Source organism: Ambystoma mexicanum, chromosome 9, assembly GCF_040938575.1.
Source record: "Ambystoma mexicanum isolate Mex_15411 chromosome 9, UKY_AmexF1_1, whole genome shotgun sequence".
In the NCBI taxonomy this organism is placed as follows: domain Eukaryota; kingdom Metazoa; phylum Chordata; class Amphibia; order Caudata; family Ambystomatidae; genus Ambystoma; species Ambystoma mexicanum.
The window spans coordinates 815,704,128-815,722,788 of NC_090931.1; the positions used below are offsets into that span (position 1 = coordinate 815,704,128).

The window sequence follows — 18,661 nt, forward strand, 5'->3', positions numbered from 1 at the left end:
AGGCTCTCGGAGCGATGGATTTGCTGATTAGGGGAAGAAACATTTATTTTTTATGTATGTCTGTGCGTGCATGCAAGGGTGTGTGTAAATCGATGTAATGTGTATGGGTGACTCGGTGTGTGAATGTATGGTGAATGGGGGCATGTATAAATGATTGAGTGAATGGTATGTGAATGTGTGCTTTCGTTTAATGATGGACTGAGGAACTGATTTGGGGTGTTCGGGTAGGGTTGGGAGGGAGAGGTGATGTATGGGGGTACATATGTATATTATATGATGTGTGTGGTTAATGGGTGCCCGTGTAATTGAGCGAGTGGATGTGTGTGTGTGCGCTTATGGTTAATGCCCGACTGAGGAGCACATTTCTGGGAAGAGAGGTAGAGGTAGAGGTAGAGGTGGAGGTGGAATGTGTGGGGGAGCCAGTGGGGTGCTTTTACAGAGTGTTGTCTAATGCACCATTTTAAGGGGGGAGGTGGGGGCGAGCTGGGTCATGGGGTGGCAGTGGCCCCAGCATGGCTCGCAGGGGTGCCCCCATTTGTGTTACGCGACTGGGTTTGATGGATATAATTTTCATGGCCATACCAGCTTTTATCACCGGAGTTACTATACTTGTTAGCAAATCATTAAAAGCCATTACAACACATTAAAAACATATTTGAAATGAGTTCATGAAATTTATATCATATTTGCCACCGGGTCGCCCCATTATTGCAGCTACTGACAGTCTATTAGAACCCCTTGCGAAGTATTTGGGTAGGATCCAACCTCTGATTCAAGATACTGCTACATACATAAAGGACGCTACACATTTTGTACAGAAACTTTAGGAGACGCAATTTGTTAATGGCAGAGACATCCTTTTCAGTGGATGTAACTTCATAATACACAAACAGTACATGAAGCTGGTTTGGAAGCGTCTTGATTAACAATTTCTTAAAATTTCAAGATTTTTTTGGCATTTGGACAGGCCCTGAAGATGAACTACAGGATTTCTTCTGCATGATGAATGAGATGCACCCGAGGATAAAATTCACCACCTAGACCATCCAATCTATGATGAATTTCTTGGATGGAGAAATCTACAGTAAAGGTCACAACCTAGCGACTAGGATCTTTACAAAACCGACAGACCGGAATAGTCTCCTACTAGCTTTCACCCTCGTCGTACCATCGACTGGGTACCCTTAAGTCAGTTTCTCAGATATAGAAGAAACATATCTGAGACTGAGGAGTATGAACGCCAATCCGTCTCTGCAGAGAAAATTCAGAGAGAGAGGCTACAGTCCCACACTCATTTCTAATATAGCTATTAAGGTTGACGCTATTGATGGGGAGACCCTCCTGATACCGAAGCCCCATAAAGGGAATTAATCAATAGTCTATGGTACAACTCATTCGACTCAAAGTCTCAAGATCAAGAAGATAATTCAGAGGAACTGGCCCATGCTCCAGATGGATCCGCAATTCCAACCACTCTTTCAACAACCACCTGTCTTTGCATACAGAAACTGCAAGGCGTTAAGGAATAGTCTAATAAGAGCGGAAGTCCCTGTCCCCACAACACGGAAGACCCAACACAAAGGAACTCAACCTTGCCACAATTGCCAACACTGTAACAACATAATCCCAGGCAACATCATTGCACATCCCCACTCAGGGAAACCTATATTATTAAATCATTCCTGCACCTGTGACTCATCAAACATAGTATATGCGTTGTGCCCATGTGGTTTTTATTATGTGGAAATGACAATGAGGAAAGCAAAGTCGAGGTGGACGGAAGTCAAACATAAGCACAAAGAACATAAAATCGCCTGTAGCCGTGCACTTTGTAGAAGCGAGGCTTTCAGTTACACAACTGAAATGTGTGATTTTGGAACAAGTGATATTAGGCAACAGAGGGGGAGATGTCCACAAAAGACTATTATGTTTAGGTTTGATAAGTTTATATAGCGCTTTAATCCAAAGCGCTTTACAATAAAACTAGAAGATACAATAATGGAAGAAGCAAGTTACCAAACATGAGACAAAGCAGCGTAACCATATGTAAAACAGTTTCCTTGGATATTGGAGATGAGGGAAAAATAGGAAGGAAGGGAGAGGGGTAGAGAAGGGAAAGGGAACAAGATTCAATTATGTGATAATGTCAAGTGGATGTGAGAGGAAGGGAGGGGAGGTAAGGGGACAGGGGAGATGGGAGGAGAGAAGGTTGGGGTAAAAGGGTGGGTGGAGAAGGGCTTTCAAGGAGGTGTAAATAGGGGTGGAGTGGATAGAAAGAGGTAAGGAGTTACAATGTAGGGGGGCCAGGAGCTGAAAGGAGCTGAAGCGAGAAGCAGCACAAGGAGACGGGGGTACACCAAGTAGAAAGTGGTTGGCGGAGCGGAGAGAGGGATTGTAGAAGGAGAGAAGAGAAGAAAGATAGGGGGGAGCAAGGTCATGGAGAGATTTGAAGACCAAACAGAGAAATTGAAATTTAACTTGGGAAGGGAAGCCAGCCAAGTTGAGATAGTGAGGAGGAAATAGAATTGCGAGGGCGGAGAGTACGTATGGAGGAGTGGTAGATGGATTTGAGGGGGGGTCAGATGAGAGGTAGGAATCCAAAGAGAAGAGAGGAACAGTAAAAGACTGGAGACGATGAGGGGAGAGATTAAGAGTTTAGAAGCGTGGAAGGTGAGGGTGGAACGGATCTTGCGAATGTTGTAGAGATGGTGACGACAGGAACGAGAGGTGAGAGAAATGTGATGGGAGAAGGAGAGGGAGGAGTCGAAGTGGATGCCAAGATCGCGAGCAGAGGTGGAGATAGGGAGATGGGAAGGGGGGGAAAGGGAAATCCTATGGATTGATCTTCTGGATTCCCTCAGCCCGAGAGGCATGAACTGCGATTTTGATCTCATGTGCTTTGTTTGAATATGTGCTTTGTTTAAACATTATACTTTCATTGAAATGTGAGTTGAGATTTACAACATGGCAACATCACTCTGTCTGAATATTACATTTCAAACTCACCTTGGGATGTCATTGAGATCTATATCGCTGCACTTTCCTCAAGATGTTACTAAATATTTAAGGCTAGGTTGTGAGTAGGACCATCCCTACAAGAAAGAGCCAAAGAGATTCTCCATGTTATCATAGTGTTATCACAGTATGAATGCAGCTAAATAGACTGTGAGCTGGTCAGTATCCAAGAGCGGGGAGACTGAGACCTGTTGTGGTCTCTTATATATATATATCCAATGTCGATGTAAAAACTCTAGATATAAGGATATAGTTCCACCCACCTACTGACAGATCATGCAAACGTAGCTTTAAAGTCTCCAACGATTATATAGACCCTGTAATACATTTCTTTGCCCCCTCTTTTTGTCACAAAAACCTATCCTACCCAACTTACACTGTACCTTTTGGCCAGATGACCACTAGGTATGTCTTATACCAGGTGCAGGAGTAGGGCACCCTGCAGATTAATCTCTGCGTTGTTGCCCTATTCCCTGCGCACGTTTTATTGAATTTCTCAGCCTAAGGCCATTGAATGGGGATGCTTGTGGGCCGGGTGTGTCTGGCCCTCCGCACTATTAGTGTGACTGTCTGGTGTTGCACTGACGGGGTGGTCAGATTTATCTGTCTTGCGGCCATTTACCAGTTATTGACCCATTAGGTTTTATGTCATTTGACCGGCACACTCTAATCCTAGGGTACTTTTTTAAAAGAGATATTGTTGCACTATAGGTTACAATGGAATGATAACTCTTGTCCCACACCAAGATGGAGCTCAATCAACGTGGTGCTGGGGCCATGGTAACCATATACACAGTGAGGGATCTGGCCACGCGTCATGCAGATAGCTGACTCCGACCCCTCAATGTGCTTCACTGGGTAAGTGATTTCCAAATCCTCACATCGTTTTGTAATTGCCGTAGGAACTTACAATAACACAGCCCGTCTGGCAGTCTGCACGGCAGCATGTCTAACGCTCACACGTTCTAATATGTAAGTTCACTCACAGACCTCGCTGAACGCTATTATTCTGTGGTTGGATGCACAAGCTACAAATTGTTGATATATACGGCTATAACATCTACGTTATGTCCTGCAGAACCTTGAACTTAAATAGCGCATACGAGAGATATATCAACGCTAACACCCACACAGGTGATCACGCCTTTCTTCTACGGAATCCTGTGGTTTGGCATATAGAATACATAAAGCGTAGCCAGTGATAGAAGGACAGTCTACTTCGGATCCCCAGCTAACAAGGCTTTATACCATGACTCTTTGTCCCTATCAGAAAACCGTGTACAAGCTGCTGGACTGCATTCTGATCACCCGGTCTTTGAAGTGCCTATTCAAACCGGTTGAGTCACCGATTTATTTTCTTTCCTTTTAAAAAAAAATCTTTTATATGTCCTCTTAGAGATTTGCTTCACAAGTGATACTATTGTTTACTACACAGGTAGGATCCCATCTATTGAATCCCACTTACAGTGATTTAACGTTTGTATCTTTGAGACTTATGGAAGACAAAAATATCAGATTGATTTGAAATAATGGGACTGAAGTAGTCTATTTACTTGTTCTTTAGGTGTACAAAAAATTAAGATTGAATTACAAATGTTTGTGAAACAATACGTTCCCTGCCCTCAAGATGGATTTGTTGGAATCCGAAACATGTCCGCATTATTGATCTGAGATGAGCCTATTGGAATGCCTAGCTCTTAGCAACATGCTACAACAAGGAACTGTATGATTATTGTAATACAAGAACTAAATTGACATATCATGTTGATGTATTCTGATCTATGTCTAATGGATTGCTTTAATGTATAATGTACTTTGGGTGAAAAACACATTTAAGTTTTATACATTTGACCATGAACTTTGAGATTTTTTTCTCAAATGTATCATTCTTAGTCTTACTTGCCACTTATGTGGGCATGATTAATATATTTTGCTTATTGATACAGTTTCAAATCTTATTGTTAAATGTACTCACGAAAACATGGACACACTGATTCGGGTCTTTCATGAGAAGTGCCTTTGGTTGGTATTGTGTTTCGTATTTATTTAGACTTTGTTATTTGGGATTCTGTCTGCCCAGGCGTGCATCTCGGGGTTACCGGTTGGCAACAACCGGTTGTGTTCTGTGTAGTTTCTCTTTGGTCTCGAGTGGCCTCGAGACTTTCCCTGTTGCACCTGAAAAAACCTTTTAAGAAATGTAAAATTTTACATGCTACTTAACCAAATTTGGAGTATTTAACTGGAGTCATACCTACACTGTTGTGCCTCCCAAAACCCCCCCCTCTTTTTGATCGTAGCATTTAACGTACACATAAAATAAACTCCTGCAATATTTTAAACAATTCTGAAAGCACTTAACCCAAAAGGGACAGGAGGAGCTCTCTCCCATTATTTATGCTCGTTATAGGTCAAACTTGGCAGTCTTTGCCCCACAGATTTATTTATATCCTCTTCACACCTTACAGGGGACATTCAAGGAACAGAATTCTCACCGTTCACCCTTATTTGTATTTATTTGAAGAACGGGAATGACATTTTCAATCAGAAACTACTTTGGTACTGGCATTCCCCCAAAGAGTGTTGTACAGTAGCATAAGCTATAAACCAGTGCTGAGGTTATATTAAAAAAAAAAAAAAAAGTGGGACATAGGCCCTCATCACGAGTCTACTGGTACCGGCGAATTACCAACAGATTCGCCTTACTGTTTCCACTGCCTGATATCCTGGTGTTCTATCCCAAGCAGCGGAGGAACGGTAAGTTCCTATTCCCTTGGGCATGGGAACCCTAAAGCACCCTTTGTAACAGTGCCGGTGCTTCAGTGAAAATCTGCTGGTAGGTGCCAGAACTACTGGCAGGCCTGACCTGCTAGTAGTTAACATCCCCGACCGGCTGACTCGAGTGAGCCGGTCCAGAAAAGGTGCTGGTAACGTTACCGGTACTTTTATTTCCGCTCCGGCGCACTTACAATGAGGGCCCTAGACCAGGGACAAGCCACAACAAAATGAAAAATTATATATAATAAAGGGTTTACTTTTTCAAAGGTAACTTTAACCTAACGTAGGAAGTGCTTCAGACAAGAGGAGTTCTGTATAAATATACCGTTAAAATAAGTGTCACTGGAGGGAGCGGTGGGGTGAGATGGTGGAGGATGGAGAAGAGGGCAGAGGAGGACCTTTTTTATAAAGTAAGTGAAGTTTAAGCTGAGATTTGAAGAGTTCCACAGTTGGGATGGCTTTGATTGTGATGGGCAGCAGGTTTCAGTGGAGCAGGGCAAGTAGGACGAAAAGCCAGACGAGGCACAGGAGGGGCATGGGACAACAAGGCTGAATGCAAAGGAGGAGCAGAGTGAACGAGCTAGTGTGTAGACCGAGATCAGACAGGTTCCGAAGAAGCAAGGTGAATTATAGCTTTGCAGAATAGGAAAAGGAACTTTAAAAAGGGTGCATTTGAGCATGAAGAGCCAATCTGCATGTTGTTGGTGGGTAGAAGCGGGGGAAGGATCTGGCCAAGTAGAAAAGTACGGGTAGCAGAGGTGAGAACTTTGTAGAGCGGAATGCCAAGGAGTAGGCTCAAGCAGTAGTCCAGTTTGCTTAGCATAAGGATGGAGATTAGAGTGTTCATAATAGTTAGTTAGAAATTCATACATTTTCGGAATGATGAGAAGGTTAATACAAGCACCAGAGGCACTGGTAGTGATTAATTGTAGCAATCTGAGCTTTCCGTCAAAGAGGACCCTAAGGTTGCGTTCCTTGGTCGAGAGAGGAAAAGGGTACAGCCGGAAGGAGAAGGGATACGAGAGAGGGAAAGAATGAGATTGGAAGCCAGGAGAAAGATTATTTGAATTGAAGCATTCAGCATAAGGCACCAGAGAACCATACAGCGACTTAATTGCATTCAGGCAGTTGGCAATCTCTTCTGAGATACTGGGTTGAAGGAGGGAAGTTTGTGGGGGGAGGGAGATTTGTGTGTCCTCAGCAAAAAGGTGATGGTGAAAGCCAAAGCATCAAATAGTCTTTCTAAGACCAAGGTAGAGGGTGTGAAGAGCAGCGGCCCAAGGACTGATGCTGGGGGGGGTTGGGGGAGGCATGCCGATGGGGAGAAGGATGGCATCTGAGATTTGCTAGGTCTAGGATATTTTAAAAGATTGACCATCAAGGAAGAAGACGATCCAAGTGAGAGCAAGTTTGCTACCCTCGAGGTGTTGGAGAATGAGGCAAGAGTGGTGGTAAACTATTTTGAAAGCACCAGAGCGGTTCAAAAGGATGAATTTAAAAAGTGTTTGGCCTGGTGAGCCTCAGTGGGAAAGATTTAAACCTCAATGAGTGCAGTCTTGGAGTGTTTACTAAGGAAGCCAGATTGCAGTAGATCTCCAACACTGTTCTCCTCAAGATACTTAGTGATCCAGTTGCATGCCACTTGCTCAAAGACCTTTGACTAATGGGGAAGGAGGGAAACTGGTCTATAGTTCATGAACGTTTGGGTCAGCAGAGGGTTTCTTAATAGGGGTAGGCAAGTTGCATATCTGAAGAGTGAAAATTGTCCAATAGGTGGACAGAGAGGTTAAAGATCTCAGAAATGAGGGCTTGTGTTTGGGACTTTGCTTTTGCCGGAGCCAATGGGTCAACGGGAGCGCAAGATATGTTGGTTCTGTGAAGCAGGGTTGCTAATTCAATAGGAGAGAAATAGTCCAGAGTAGAATGGATAGTGGGGAGAGGTGGTGGACAGGAGAGGGTGGGGCAGAGCAGAGCTGTGACAGTCAGACATTTTAGTGTAAAAATAGTGAGCAAAATCATTAGCAGAATGTGATGGCTATTGGCTGGGCAGGTGGATGAGTTTATAGGGTGGTTACAAAGGGAGATTAGGTGTTTGAAGTTGGAGGATTTCGCTGCAGGGAGGGAAGCAAGAGATTTAGAAGTAGACTAGGAGTAGACTGGGGGGGGTCTGTGATTTGCATCCTATGTCGTAGAGAATTTTAGTTTTTTGAGAATCTGAATCTCTGAGGTGTGCTAGGGCTACAGATTGGGACGCAAAAATGGGAATTTCATAGTTTATAGTGAAAGTGAGAAAAAGCACAGTCGCTGAAAGAGGGAGAGGTCCTCGCAACAAAGTTAGGTCCAAGAGAGTCCTGCCTGAATTTCCTCTTAGTTATTGAAGGAGTAGAAGGGGGAGGGATTGAGATGTTGCAGGTGTCGATGGTGAGGTCAGAGGAGGAGATTGAAGTAGAGAGAAAGGCATGGTCAAGAGTGTTGCCACCAGAGTGTTTAGGCTGGTCGCAGAGGGAGTGATCAGATAAGCGGAAGTTAAAGTTCAAGGCAGGTAGATTCAGAGGGCGTGGGTAGGTTAAAGACCCCTAGCAGGACAATGGGGTTGCCAATTGGAAGCAACTCCAGGGAACAGTGTAGGTCTGGGGAGAAGGAGCTGAGAAAACTAGGGGATAGATCAGGGCTCTGCAATCTTTGGCTCTCCAGATGTTTCGGACTACAATCCCCATGATATCTGGCTATTGACTAGGCTGGGTAGGGATGATGGGAGTTGTAGTCCAAAACATCTGGAGCGTCAAAGGTTGCAGACCACTGGGAGAGATGGAGCCAGAACAGTCGGAGGAATAGGAGGGAGGAGTTATAGTGGGAAATTCAAAAGAGAAAGAGGTGATGTTGGAGGGTGGCATTGTTGAGGGCCTTATTCGTGAGAACCCCACACTGCAACGCTTCCATCAGGTCGAGGAGAGTGGGAGAAGATAGCAGTATCAAAAACACTAGTGTAGCAGTCGTGAGGGGCGATCCAGGTTTCTGTGATGTCAATAAGTGAAAGTGAAGAGTGATGCAAGTAAAAGTGGTCAGTGATGTGGGAAGACTTGTTGCAGAAGCATTGTACATTCAAGAGGCCAGTTGAGTGATTGGATGTGAGGGAAGATGAGCAGGTGTTGTAGAGGGTTGTAGATTAAGTTCGAAAATTTGGGAGAACAGGAGTGTCATGTTTGAGGGGGTTCAGGGTTTAGGAGTAAGATGGGGAGGGCAGAAAGTGAGGCATAAGTTAGACCGATTTACGGCTATGGGAGAAGGGAAGCAGAAGAGGGACTACACAGAGGATTGTGAAAGGTGCATGATGGAAAGTAGAGGAAAATAAAAGATTGAAGAACGTGTGCAGTCAAAGAGAGGGGTGTGGAAGGTGTGAAGTTGGTTGAGCAGAGGCAGACGTACATTTTGTGTTCGGCTGTATGGGGATGGGGGGCATAGGTAACCAAAGGCAGTTTACTAGTCCCAAAACAAGAATGTTCCTTGGTCCTGTGAGGGATTTACGGTGACTCTCTGTGAATGAATATTCAATGGGTTGAAGGATCTCTGTGTGGAAGCAGGAGTCTGGCAAAGGGGGAGCACAGCGAAATCCTGGCTTGAGCAGCGGTTCTTTCCCTAGGCCCTTTCCCATCCTACCAGGTCCAAACTGTTTTTGGACCTTAGCTGCAGACGACCAGGGGAGATTTAACAGGCAGTCCCCTCTGTTAAATCTTCTACTCTGAATCGCTCCTGTGTTTGAGCTACATTTTCTCTTTATAAATCCCTGACCTAACATACCTGCAATGGGACAGTTTGAGATGTTCTCTCCTGCTTCAAAATACAGTGCTTCCCCCTGCTGCTGCCGCCTCGTTTTGAGCTAATGGAAGTCGGGAGAACAGAATTCCTTGGTTCATGTGCGGAGTTAACTTGCCTTTGAGCCAATCTTTCCCATCATAGAATTCAGTTGTGTTATGGACTCCCATATGCCAAGTTTGTGTCCTAATCCTTCTGGAGAACATTTGAGGATGTATCTACATCATCTCTTTTGATTTCATACATTCTAGTTGTCAACTCACCCTTTGCCATAGGGAATTTGTATCCCACAGAATTTTGAAGGCCGGGACTTGTTGTGTTTTTCCATTATTGAAGTATGGCCTTACAATTTCTAGTATACACATATAAATAAGTAATAAAGCCATACCAGGATACCATTGTTCCCGATTACTTTGAGCCTGTTGGCAATTTTGTCTCATGTGTTGTGGATAAAGAGCATTGTAACAGTCAAACAAAATATTCAGTCTTTTATCGTCTACATGCTAGTGTTATTATGGCTGCAGCTTGGAGTGCAGGTTACTAATGAAAGGCTAGTACGAACAGTTGGTATTCCCTGAGACCTTCCAACAAAAAGGAGGTAGGGGGGGGGTTATTTATACTGCTCAACCAACGGCCTCTGACATGGGCAACCCTATAAGCAGCATATACCAAATTTGGTAAACAGTGTTTTGTCACATGTGGAGAATCTACCTCTCGCTGCAATATGCCAAAATGGAGGTTTACTACAGCCCTCCGTACTACTTGCCAGGCGTCCTGGTCAGTGCTCCAGATAAGATTTTGAGGTGGGAGTATTTTACTCTATTTTTAAACTTTCAGAGCAAATGTGTTTTTAAGAGGGTAAAAATGACTTTTCTCCTTCGCAAGAGTAAAGTGTGAGTAAAATGTATGCGACATCCAGCCGACGTGTGAAAAAACTGTATGGAAATCATTACTATGCGGCAGCTTTCTGCATTGTGACACAATACACCTTTCATAATTTTTGGCCATTTGATTTCTACTGTATATATTTACATGTTGAAATCACAAAAACCTAGCCAATTATATAGTAAAGCATATATGAATTTGTATTGTGTGTTTTGAGATTCGATAGCAGAATTGTCTTTTGATGTTTAATGAAAGTGCTAATTTCCTGGATCTATTACTACCTAATGGTATGCCAATGTTATGATAGAACAGTGCAGAGAGGCAAGGACTCCATGCTAAATTCTATATCTAATCTAGTGGTCAAATGGTTATTTATATATCTCTTTTGGCAAAGCGCTATACATATTTATCACAATTACCACCAAACCAAAGTCAGTACTCCTTTATCGACCTCGAAATGCTGAGTTGGACTTGCCAGGATTCTAACCCACAACACACAGTTCACGTAAAGATTGCAGCAAAGAGTGCTCAACCGGCTGAGCTATCTTATTGACTAACATCTTTCAGAGGTTGGTTAACTCGGTATCGACTGAGGTATAATGATCACAGTACCTAGATGTATGACGAACCATTCATGAAGCTCTACATAAAGCTAAATACCTATCTGGATTATCACAGGGACAGGTTTTGCTGAGTTTTTATTTCAATTACCAATGTAACTTTCATTTGTTTGTTTTTGATCAGCGCTTGCACTTTCTTGACAGTCAGGTTTTGGATGTTTTATTTGTAGTCTTGAAGATTTGAGAGGCTACAACACCTGTGATCAGTGTAATGACAATTACTCACCCTTGAGCAAAGACTCTGCTGCCACTGACCATTTATAGTAATGTACCCCATTGACTGCAAGGTTGAATGGATGTAAACTAGCATAGTCCTCATTTTACACACTGTTTTTATAATTGGACTGTAAATTAAATTAGAATTGTAAAAACTGCCTCTGCATGATTATGCACACAGCACCGGAACTCTGAAAAATCTAATTGTGCAATACTGGTTTGCTTTCACTGGAAAAAAAGCATAACGATTAAAAAAAACTTGTTAAAAAAAAAACTTCTCAATTGCAACTTATTTTTTCATCTTATTAATTATACAATCCTAAAATTCGAGGAAAACATGTACAGTGCTTCTGAAGCTGAATGGAAACAAACCACTCCTTTTATCAGTGTGCAGTTTATTTTTTTGAAAGGCTTCAGAGATATACATTCTGTTTCAGAGGTGGCTTGCAAATACATCCATGTAGATACAAATCAAAAGAAACCTTCTGGTTTCTTTCGAGTAACCTGACCTTTGTACTGCCCTCTGCTCTAAATCTGTGTGTAAATGTACCCAGGAAAATAATAAAGCTGGCGTATTTACAGGAGTTTCATGCGTAAAAAGGCCGGGTACTCGCCTTATCTGGAGCCCTGGTCCTGGTGGAGTGGGCAAATTAAACCAACCACTAAATCATTCAGAAAAAGCAAATACATTTTATTCTTGTAGTTCACAATAATTAATAATCAATAATATACAAAAGACACCTTCAAACGTTTTACAATTCATCGGAAAAATACAATGAAAATTAAGGAAAAAAGGAAGCACACAGCAATAGAAAGTGTATATAAACCAAATGAGGAAGGTTTATAAACAGAGACAGATGATAAATCACTATCTAAGATCAAACTAAAAGAAATTATAGAATTGATCGAATTCAGAGAATAAAATTGTCAGCTAACCAATAAATCTCACACTACTTCATTCCCATTCGACCCAACATGGTTCATTCCTCACTCGTTCTCAACACACACTGTACAGGGAAATTCATCCGGGGCATGCACTTTTACCCAAAAACAATTTGCACAAATGTTTGTGCAATTTGAAGGGCTACATGAACAGCAAAATAATCTTCTAGTTTGAAAATGTATTTTCACTCTAAAAAATACAAAACTCAACCAATGTCGAGTGGGGGTTAGACACTGCATGATTACGAACAGCTCTTTCCTGTTGTGGCATCGGCTTGATTTTTAATCCAGCGGGAGGTAGACAATTCACACCTAGATAGTTTGCATTCACCACTTAGACATGGAAGTTTGTAAAAAATTCTGAGACGTCAACAAGGCGGTAGATACCTGTGGAATTCTTACCTGTCTGGTAGGTCGATGTCAATAATTACACATGCCAGCAGTGTGGAAGCGGGTCTGCTGCATTACCTCGCTCTGTGTGTGGAAACGGAAGCCTCTAGTGGTCCTCGTCTAACTATGGCTTCTGCGAATGATCGTCAATATCCGCTGTAAAGGCGGGTATCCCCGGTCAGCATCTAGCAGTGACGGTGTCGGTTCTGTGTCGACACTCTTAGCCTGTTCGTCCCATGGCTACCAAATAACCTGTTGCTTTAACAGTCGCTGTAGCTTTAGTCTGTGTCAGATGTATGCGACAGGCTGCTTGGTACCCGCGTCTCCTCTGCTCATACGGCACAACTGCTCGTAGTCGCCGGCACACTCCCAGTGTATTCCCTGAGAACCTAGTCACATGTTGCTGCTGTGCAAAGTCCTTACATGGAAAACTGAAAAAAGTGATCAAACATTTGATGGAAGGCCAAAAACCATTCATAAATGAATGTTGAGAGCATTTGTTACAAGTGTAGGACTGTTCCAAACATGACCCTTGTTTACACAGTGTCCTTGGAAGAGAGATGTTGAACACTGTAAGCACTTCACTGGTGTACCTAATGCAATATTGCACTGAGAATAGGAGAGTTATGGTAGCCTGTCCCTTGGCATACCAGGAGCGGTGACTTCCCTGATGTCATTGTCTCAGAACCCTATAAATAAAGATGAGGGTTTTCCTGGTGGTGAGACTGGGCTCCCCTACTCACTCACATCAACCCTGGGATCCCTAGTTAAATGCATGAATCTTCCATTGAACAAGCCAGGTAATATGGATTGGGCCATCTGTATGCACACATTGTGGAGAACTGCCTGCCTTGGACTGAGCTGTGTTAGCCCATTTTTATATTTTGCAGTTTAACTCCCTGTTGAACCGGTTTACATTCCCTCCCCTCAAACGATTTCTTTTCCAACCCTGCCCCCTTTTCTCTTGCCTTTCATTTTCTCTCCCCCACCCCATGGCATCTTTCCCTATGCTCCTCATCCTGTGCAGTGCTCTGTAGCAGCCTGAAGTCAGCATTCAGTTCCTTTCATATCTATTCCTTGCACTACTTGTTATTGAAATGTAATTAATTCCCCTTTAGGCTACTGTTCTGCCCTGGGACTCTTCCCCCCCCTGTCCCCCACCCTCCCTCCTGGCCCCTTGCCCTGTTTGGCTCAGGTAACCCTATTTCTCCCAACACCAGTTACTGGCTTCATTGTAATGGCCTCCCCCCTTCATTATGTACAAAACCCTGAGATGAGCATTTGAAGCCTGCAATTGCATTTTTCCTCACAATCCTTCCGTCACATTGCACATTTTGACATGCAAGTGCAACTGGCATGTCTATGCTTTTCAATTCTCATTATTACTTAACCTAACAAGTGGTTATATACAGCGCTCCGGACAGTACAAAACCAGACGATATATTAGTAATTTATTTATTTTAGAAGTGCCTGTTACTAATATATGCTTTTTAATGTTTTCTTTATTTCAGAATCTGCTGTGAAGTTAATGGTTTGAGAATGGGTCTTTAAAGTAGGCCACTGGAACACAAAAGACTCCTCCCTTGTATTTTAGGTAATAAGAAAGTTGCCCACACCCACCATGAAGGTAGCTGTTGAGGGTTGCTGTCATGGGGAGTTGGACAAGATCTATGAAACGATTGAGTTTATGGAGAAGAAAGAGAATGTCAAGGTCGACTTGCTGCTCTGCTGCGGTGATTTCCAGGCAGTGCGGAACGAGGCCGACATGAAGTGCATGGCAGTTCCGCCCAAGTACCGTCAAATGCAAACCTTCTACAAGTGAGTCACTTCCAAAGGCTTAAAGCCTTCCTGTTAATATCCCGTGATCAAGGCAGGAAGGCAGAGTACCGTATTTTTCCCTGATGATGAATTCAGGTTTTTGCTAATGGGTGTTCTGTCCGGATGCCGGATTAAATCACCACCTACTTATCAGTTTTAAATTGTCTTTGTTCAACTGCCATTCCTTTCTGTATTCTACCATCTTCACATGACTGGAACTTAACCAGGCACTTCATAGTTGAGGTATTGGTAATTTAGCCACTTTCCCTTCCAATTGATGTTTGGAACTTTATTTTGAATCCTTTCTAATCCCAGAAAAAGCTTATTAAAATGGTATGGTGGCCCAATTCCACGTTCTACTGGAGTTCTTGGCTCCAAGGCATTGTGCCTTTGATAGGTGTGAACTAATTTTGTTTTGTAACAGCCTATATGGGCTGATGTTGTAAACAGATAATCCAAGTAAATGTCTTCCTGACAGCACAGGGATTACCAAGGCTGCTAAGCATCTTCAACTTTTGGGGTGTACAGCATAACATTGTGTTGCCCATATTGGGTTGTATTCTTGTAATTGTTTGGATCACCCCCGAAAATATATGTGTGTGTGTGTGTCCGCTCCTAGGTGGGAAACAATGCACCGCTGAACGAGATGATGCATTTTGCATAGTCAAAACAAGTTGCTTCCTTTGCAAGAGTAAAACGTATGTGGCATACGGACTACTTGAACTAACCAATGGTGGCTTGCAATACCCTATCCATGAAGCGCATCTCGCTGAACGATCCAGTAATCGAGGGTATTGAATGTGGCTGAAAGGTCCAGCATTATCAGAGTGCAATCACATTGTTCATCTTTATTCCATCACAGCCCCCTCCCCCCCCCCGTACATCCAGCAAAGCTGCCTCAGTGCCTTGACCTAAAACCAAGTGACTGTGTAAGCCTGACGTTGGACGGTCACCATCTTTTCAAGAATTTTGGACAGAAAGTGGATGTTGGCAATAGCATGGTAACTAAGCAAGAGGATAACTAGCCAGGTCTTGCAGATTCAGTGATGGCTTATTCAAGAGGGATACAGCCAATGTTCCCATGACTCTCTCCTGGACCTCTCCAGGATTGTGTAAGTTGGTCCCAATTGCAGTATTAAATGATGCATCTTTCTTGCTACATCTTTTAAGGAACTAGGTGGTGTGCCAGAATGCCATCTGGTGAGGGTGTACGCCCGATCCTTCTTAGAAATGATACAGGAAAGTCTGTTTCTTAAGAGGCCTACTAATCGCACCCGCTTTTAGAAAGCTCCACGCCAAAAGCATAGTGCATGCATGTAGTCTTACAGAACCAGTTTGTTGAACTTTATAGCAACTGCTGTGCATTGGCAGCAGACCAGGTCGAACGGTCACATAAGCATTCCTGGCACAGGTGGCTTTTAACCCAATGCCCCTCAGATTCAAAACATAATGTTTGTACTTTAGACTGCCTGGTGGAATGTGCAACTGTACAAATAGCCATATCTGGTTATGATATGGTGGCTACTAGGGTGTCACAATTATACAGCCACAACAATTTCGCTTGGTAGGCTTTGCTACACTATGACCAGGTAGTGTATTAGCTGTTTGATGTGTGTCTTCACAACAGCCATGTGGAAAAATGGCTAGTAAGATGCCTTTGGATTCTCCTGGAGGAAAAGCAGTATCTTCCTCCCGGGGCACTGGAATTCTTCCCACAAGATCCCCCAGGAATCTGTTTCAAAGGCAGCATTGATGTAACAAAGCTACACTCAATGGGGTGTGGGGAGGGGGGGGGTGTGGCTACACAGCCATGCGATAGGACGTGACTCGTGCATCTCCTTACACGATATGGGCCGGAATATTGGGAATATGCAAATCTAACAGCTGATGAACGCAATATTAAAAATAAGTGCTGAGAACGGACTGACCGCACTAGAGGATTAATGCAAGCCTGATTTACAAGTGGTGGCATCCAAAATCGTGGACCCGGTGCGGCTGCATAAGAATAAAATGGCGGGCAGAGACCAATGACGATAGCGGGGCGTAGAAAGCAGAGTTACGCAGCAGACACAGCCGTCGGGGACCAACGGATTGGATTGAGTTGTGGGAAGCAGCAGACCGGCACGAAGAGCAGTAACGCTTCAGTGGGATAAGACACCCAGACGCTGGGCACTGGACCCCAACCGAAGTATATGAAGGGGCAAGCACTCGTTAGTGCTGTGATCCGTGAGAGGCTGCTGTGACATGAAGGCAAGAACGACTGAGTGCAGCCAAGGAATGGAGTTGAGCCTCATCCGAAGAAAGCATACAAAATACTCAGCAATGCATAAGAGCCGCCAGCAGCAGTGACGGACATTGGACGTATGCAATAGTGAGTTGAAGCTGCAACGAAGGAGCCACCTTGCAACATTTACTGTGGCTGAACGAGACGGGAGGCGATGCCTTGTTGCTCTAGACTGGAGGGATAACAAATTCACAGCAAGAAGCCTGACAGTTGAGGCCATCTGCGGCTGGTCCGTGATCTGGGAAGTGCAGGCTGGGCGAAGTGAGCACCAAATCGATGACATGGAACACGGCGCACATGAGCTAGCACGCTGCAAGAGGAGCGGAGAAGGAACAAAAGCCTGTCGTAAGCGCAGGGGAGGCATTCGGAGGGCCAGCAGGCCGCTGCTGGCGTGGCTTGTGGCAGTGGATCGGAAGTTTTCACCGGACCGGGTGCCTGTGCGATTGCTGTAATAAACTGGGACGGATCAGGTGGTGACCGCCGGCTGGAGGATCAGACATAACACATTCGACATACCAATGGTAAGAGCTGCTTGCCACTTGTTCTGGGGCTGGACAATAGGGAGCGCGCCCAGTGGCTCGACCCATTGGGGCCACGTAACCTCCTCTGTGTGGGGCATATAACATTCAGCAAGACAGTCGCCGGTGCAGACCATGGATATTACCAAGCCACTGCGAGGAATGGGCGCACCGCAGGTGGAGCTGGCCCTGCTAACAAAGGAAAGCGGACCACGCTGCTAGCTGATCCCGAGCGTAAGAGGAAAGCCGTGCGGACTGCAGGGAGCCCGGCTTTGGCACGCACCAGCGGAATGGCAACGGAATCGTTACAGCGCCATTTAGTAAACAAGCCCACTTCCCAAGCAGCCTAGGCCATATAAGAGGCCGGAATAGGATCAATTGAGCCCGGGTGGCAATGCTGCTACTGCAGATCAAGGGGACAAAGTGGAGCGCAGCAGCCAGAACCATTGCAATTATAGTACGCCAGACCCCAGGATATTGGCAGCACCAGTGGCAACAAGTGATCCAAAAGGCATGGTGCAGCGGATGGCCCACAACAAAGTGGCCAAATCGAATGTCCTGAGCTCACCAGAGAGTACGCAACGCTGATGCCCACTTCTAATACCATCATAGTGAGGCGGATCTTGGGTGGAATACGTTGAAGCAAACGTTGTGCAGTGTCCCTTTGGTGGGATTGTTGGAAGATGCTCCTTCAGACATGGCGCAACAAGACTGATGTGCAGTAGTCCGCTAAGTAGGGAAAACCGGAAGATCTGGATACAGAGGACACAAGAGGGGGCCAGTAGTGAGCCACTTAGGGCCGGAAGCCTGCCTGTGCCAACAGACCGGGCAGCAACAGTAGCGGCATGCCTGAAGAGCGAAATCCTGCTTAACTCTACATTAGACAAAGCGGACGATACATTCACGCACCCAGCCCTCCCTGCCAAGACCCTGCCTACATTGATAAAATTATTCAAACTCTCAGATATATGGCGGAGTCTAGACCAGCAGGCCCGCAAATACTCTCATTATACCGCTTCGAGTAAGGCGAAATACAAAGCAGGGGTGGGGGGGTGGGGTGTGTGTGTGTGTGTGTGTGTGTGTGTGTGTGTGTGTGTGTGTGTGTGTGTGTGTGTGTGTGTGTGTGTGTGTGTGTGTGTGTGTGTGTGTGTGTGTGTGTGTGTGTGTGTGTGTGTGTGTGTGTGTGTGTGTGTGTGTGTGTGTGTGTGTGTGTGTGTGTGTGTGTGTGTGTGTGTGTGTGTGTGTGTGTGTGTGTGTGTGTGTGTGTGTGTGTGTGTGTTCGTTCTCTCCCACCTCCAATGCATCCCTACATGAAGGCTTAGGGGTGAGGCTTTAAAGGATGAAGCATTTTGGGAACAATTAAGGGAGGGTGTGCATGATTATTT

At 44.5% G+C, this 18,661-nt stretch overlaps 1 protein-coding gene across 3 annotated transcripts in view; it reads left to right on the forward strand.

Annotated features, from left to right (window-relative positions):
* The window catches only part of DBR1 (debranching RNA lariats 1), a 183,134-nt gene that overhangs the window by 20,662 nt on the left and 143,811 nt on the right, over positions 1 to 18,661 (forward strand). For 2 of the 3 annotated variants that reach the window (XM_069615810.1, XM_069615812.1), the window contains exon 2: positions 14,168 to 14,474. In XM_069615810.1, the coding sequence (XP_069471911.1) occupies positions 14,278 to 14,474 (197 nt within the window). In that variant the 5' untranslated portion in view covers positions 14,168 to 14,277. Of the gene's footprint in view, positions 1 to 3,726; positions 3,874 to 14,167; positions 14,475 to 18,661 lie in introns of all 3 variants that reach the window. The other variant, XM_069615811.1, reaches the window with a different exon arrangement.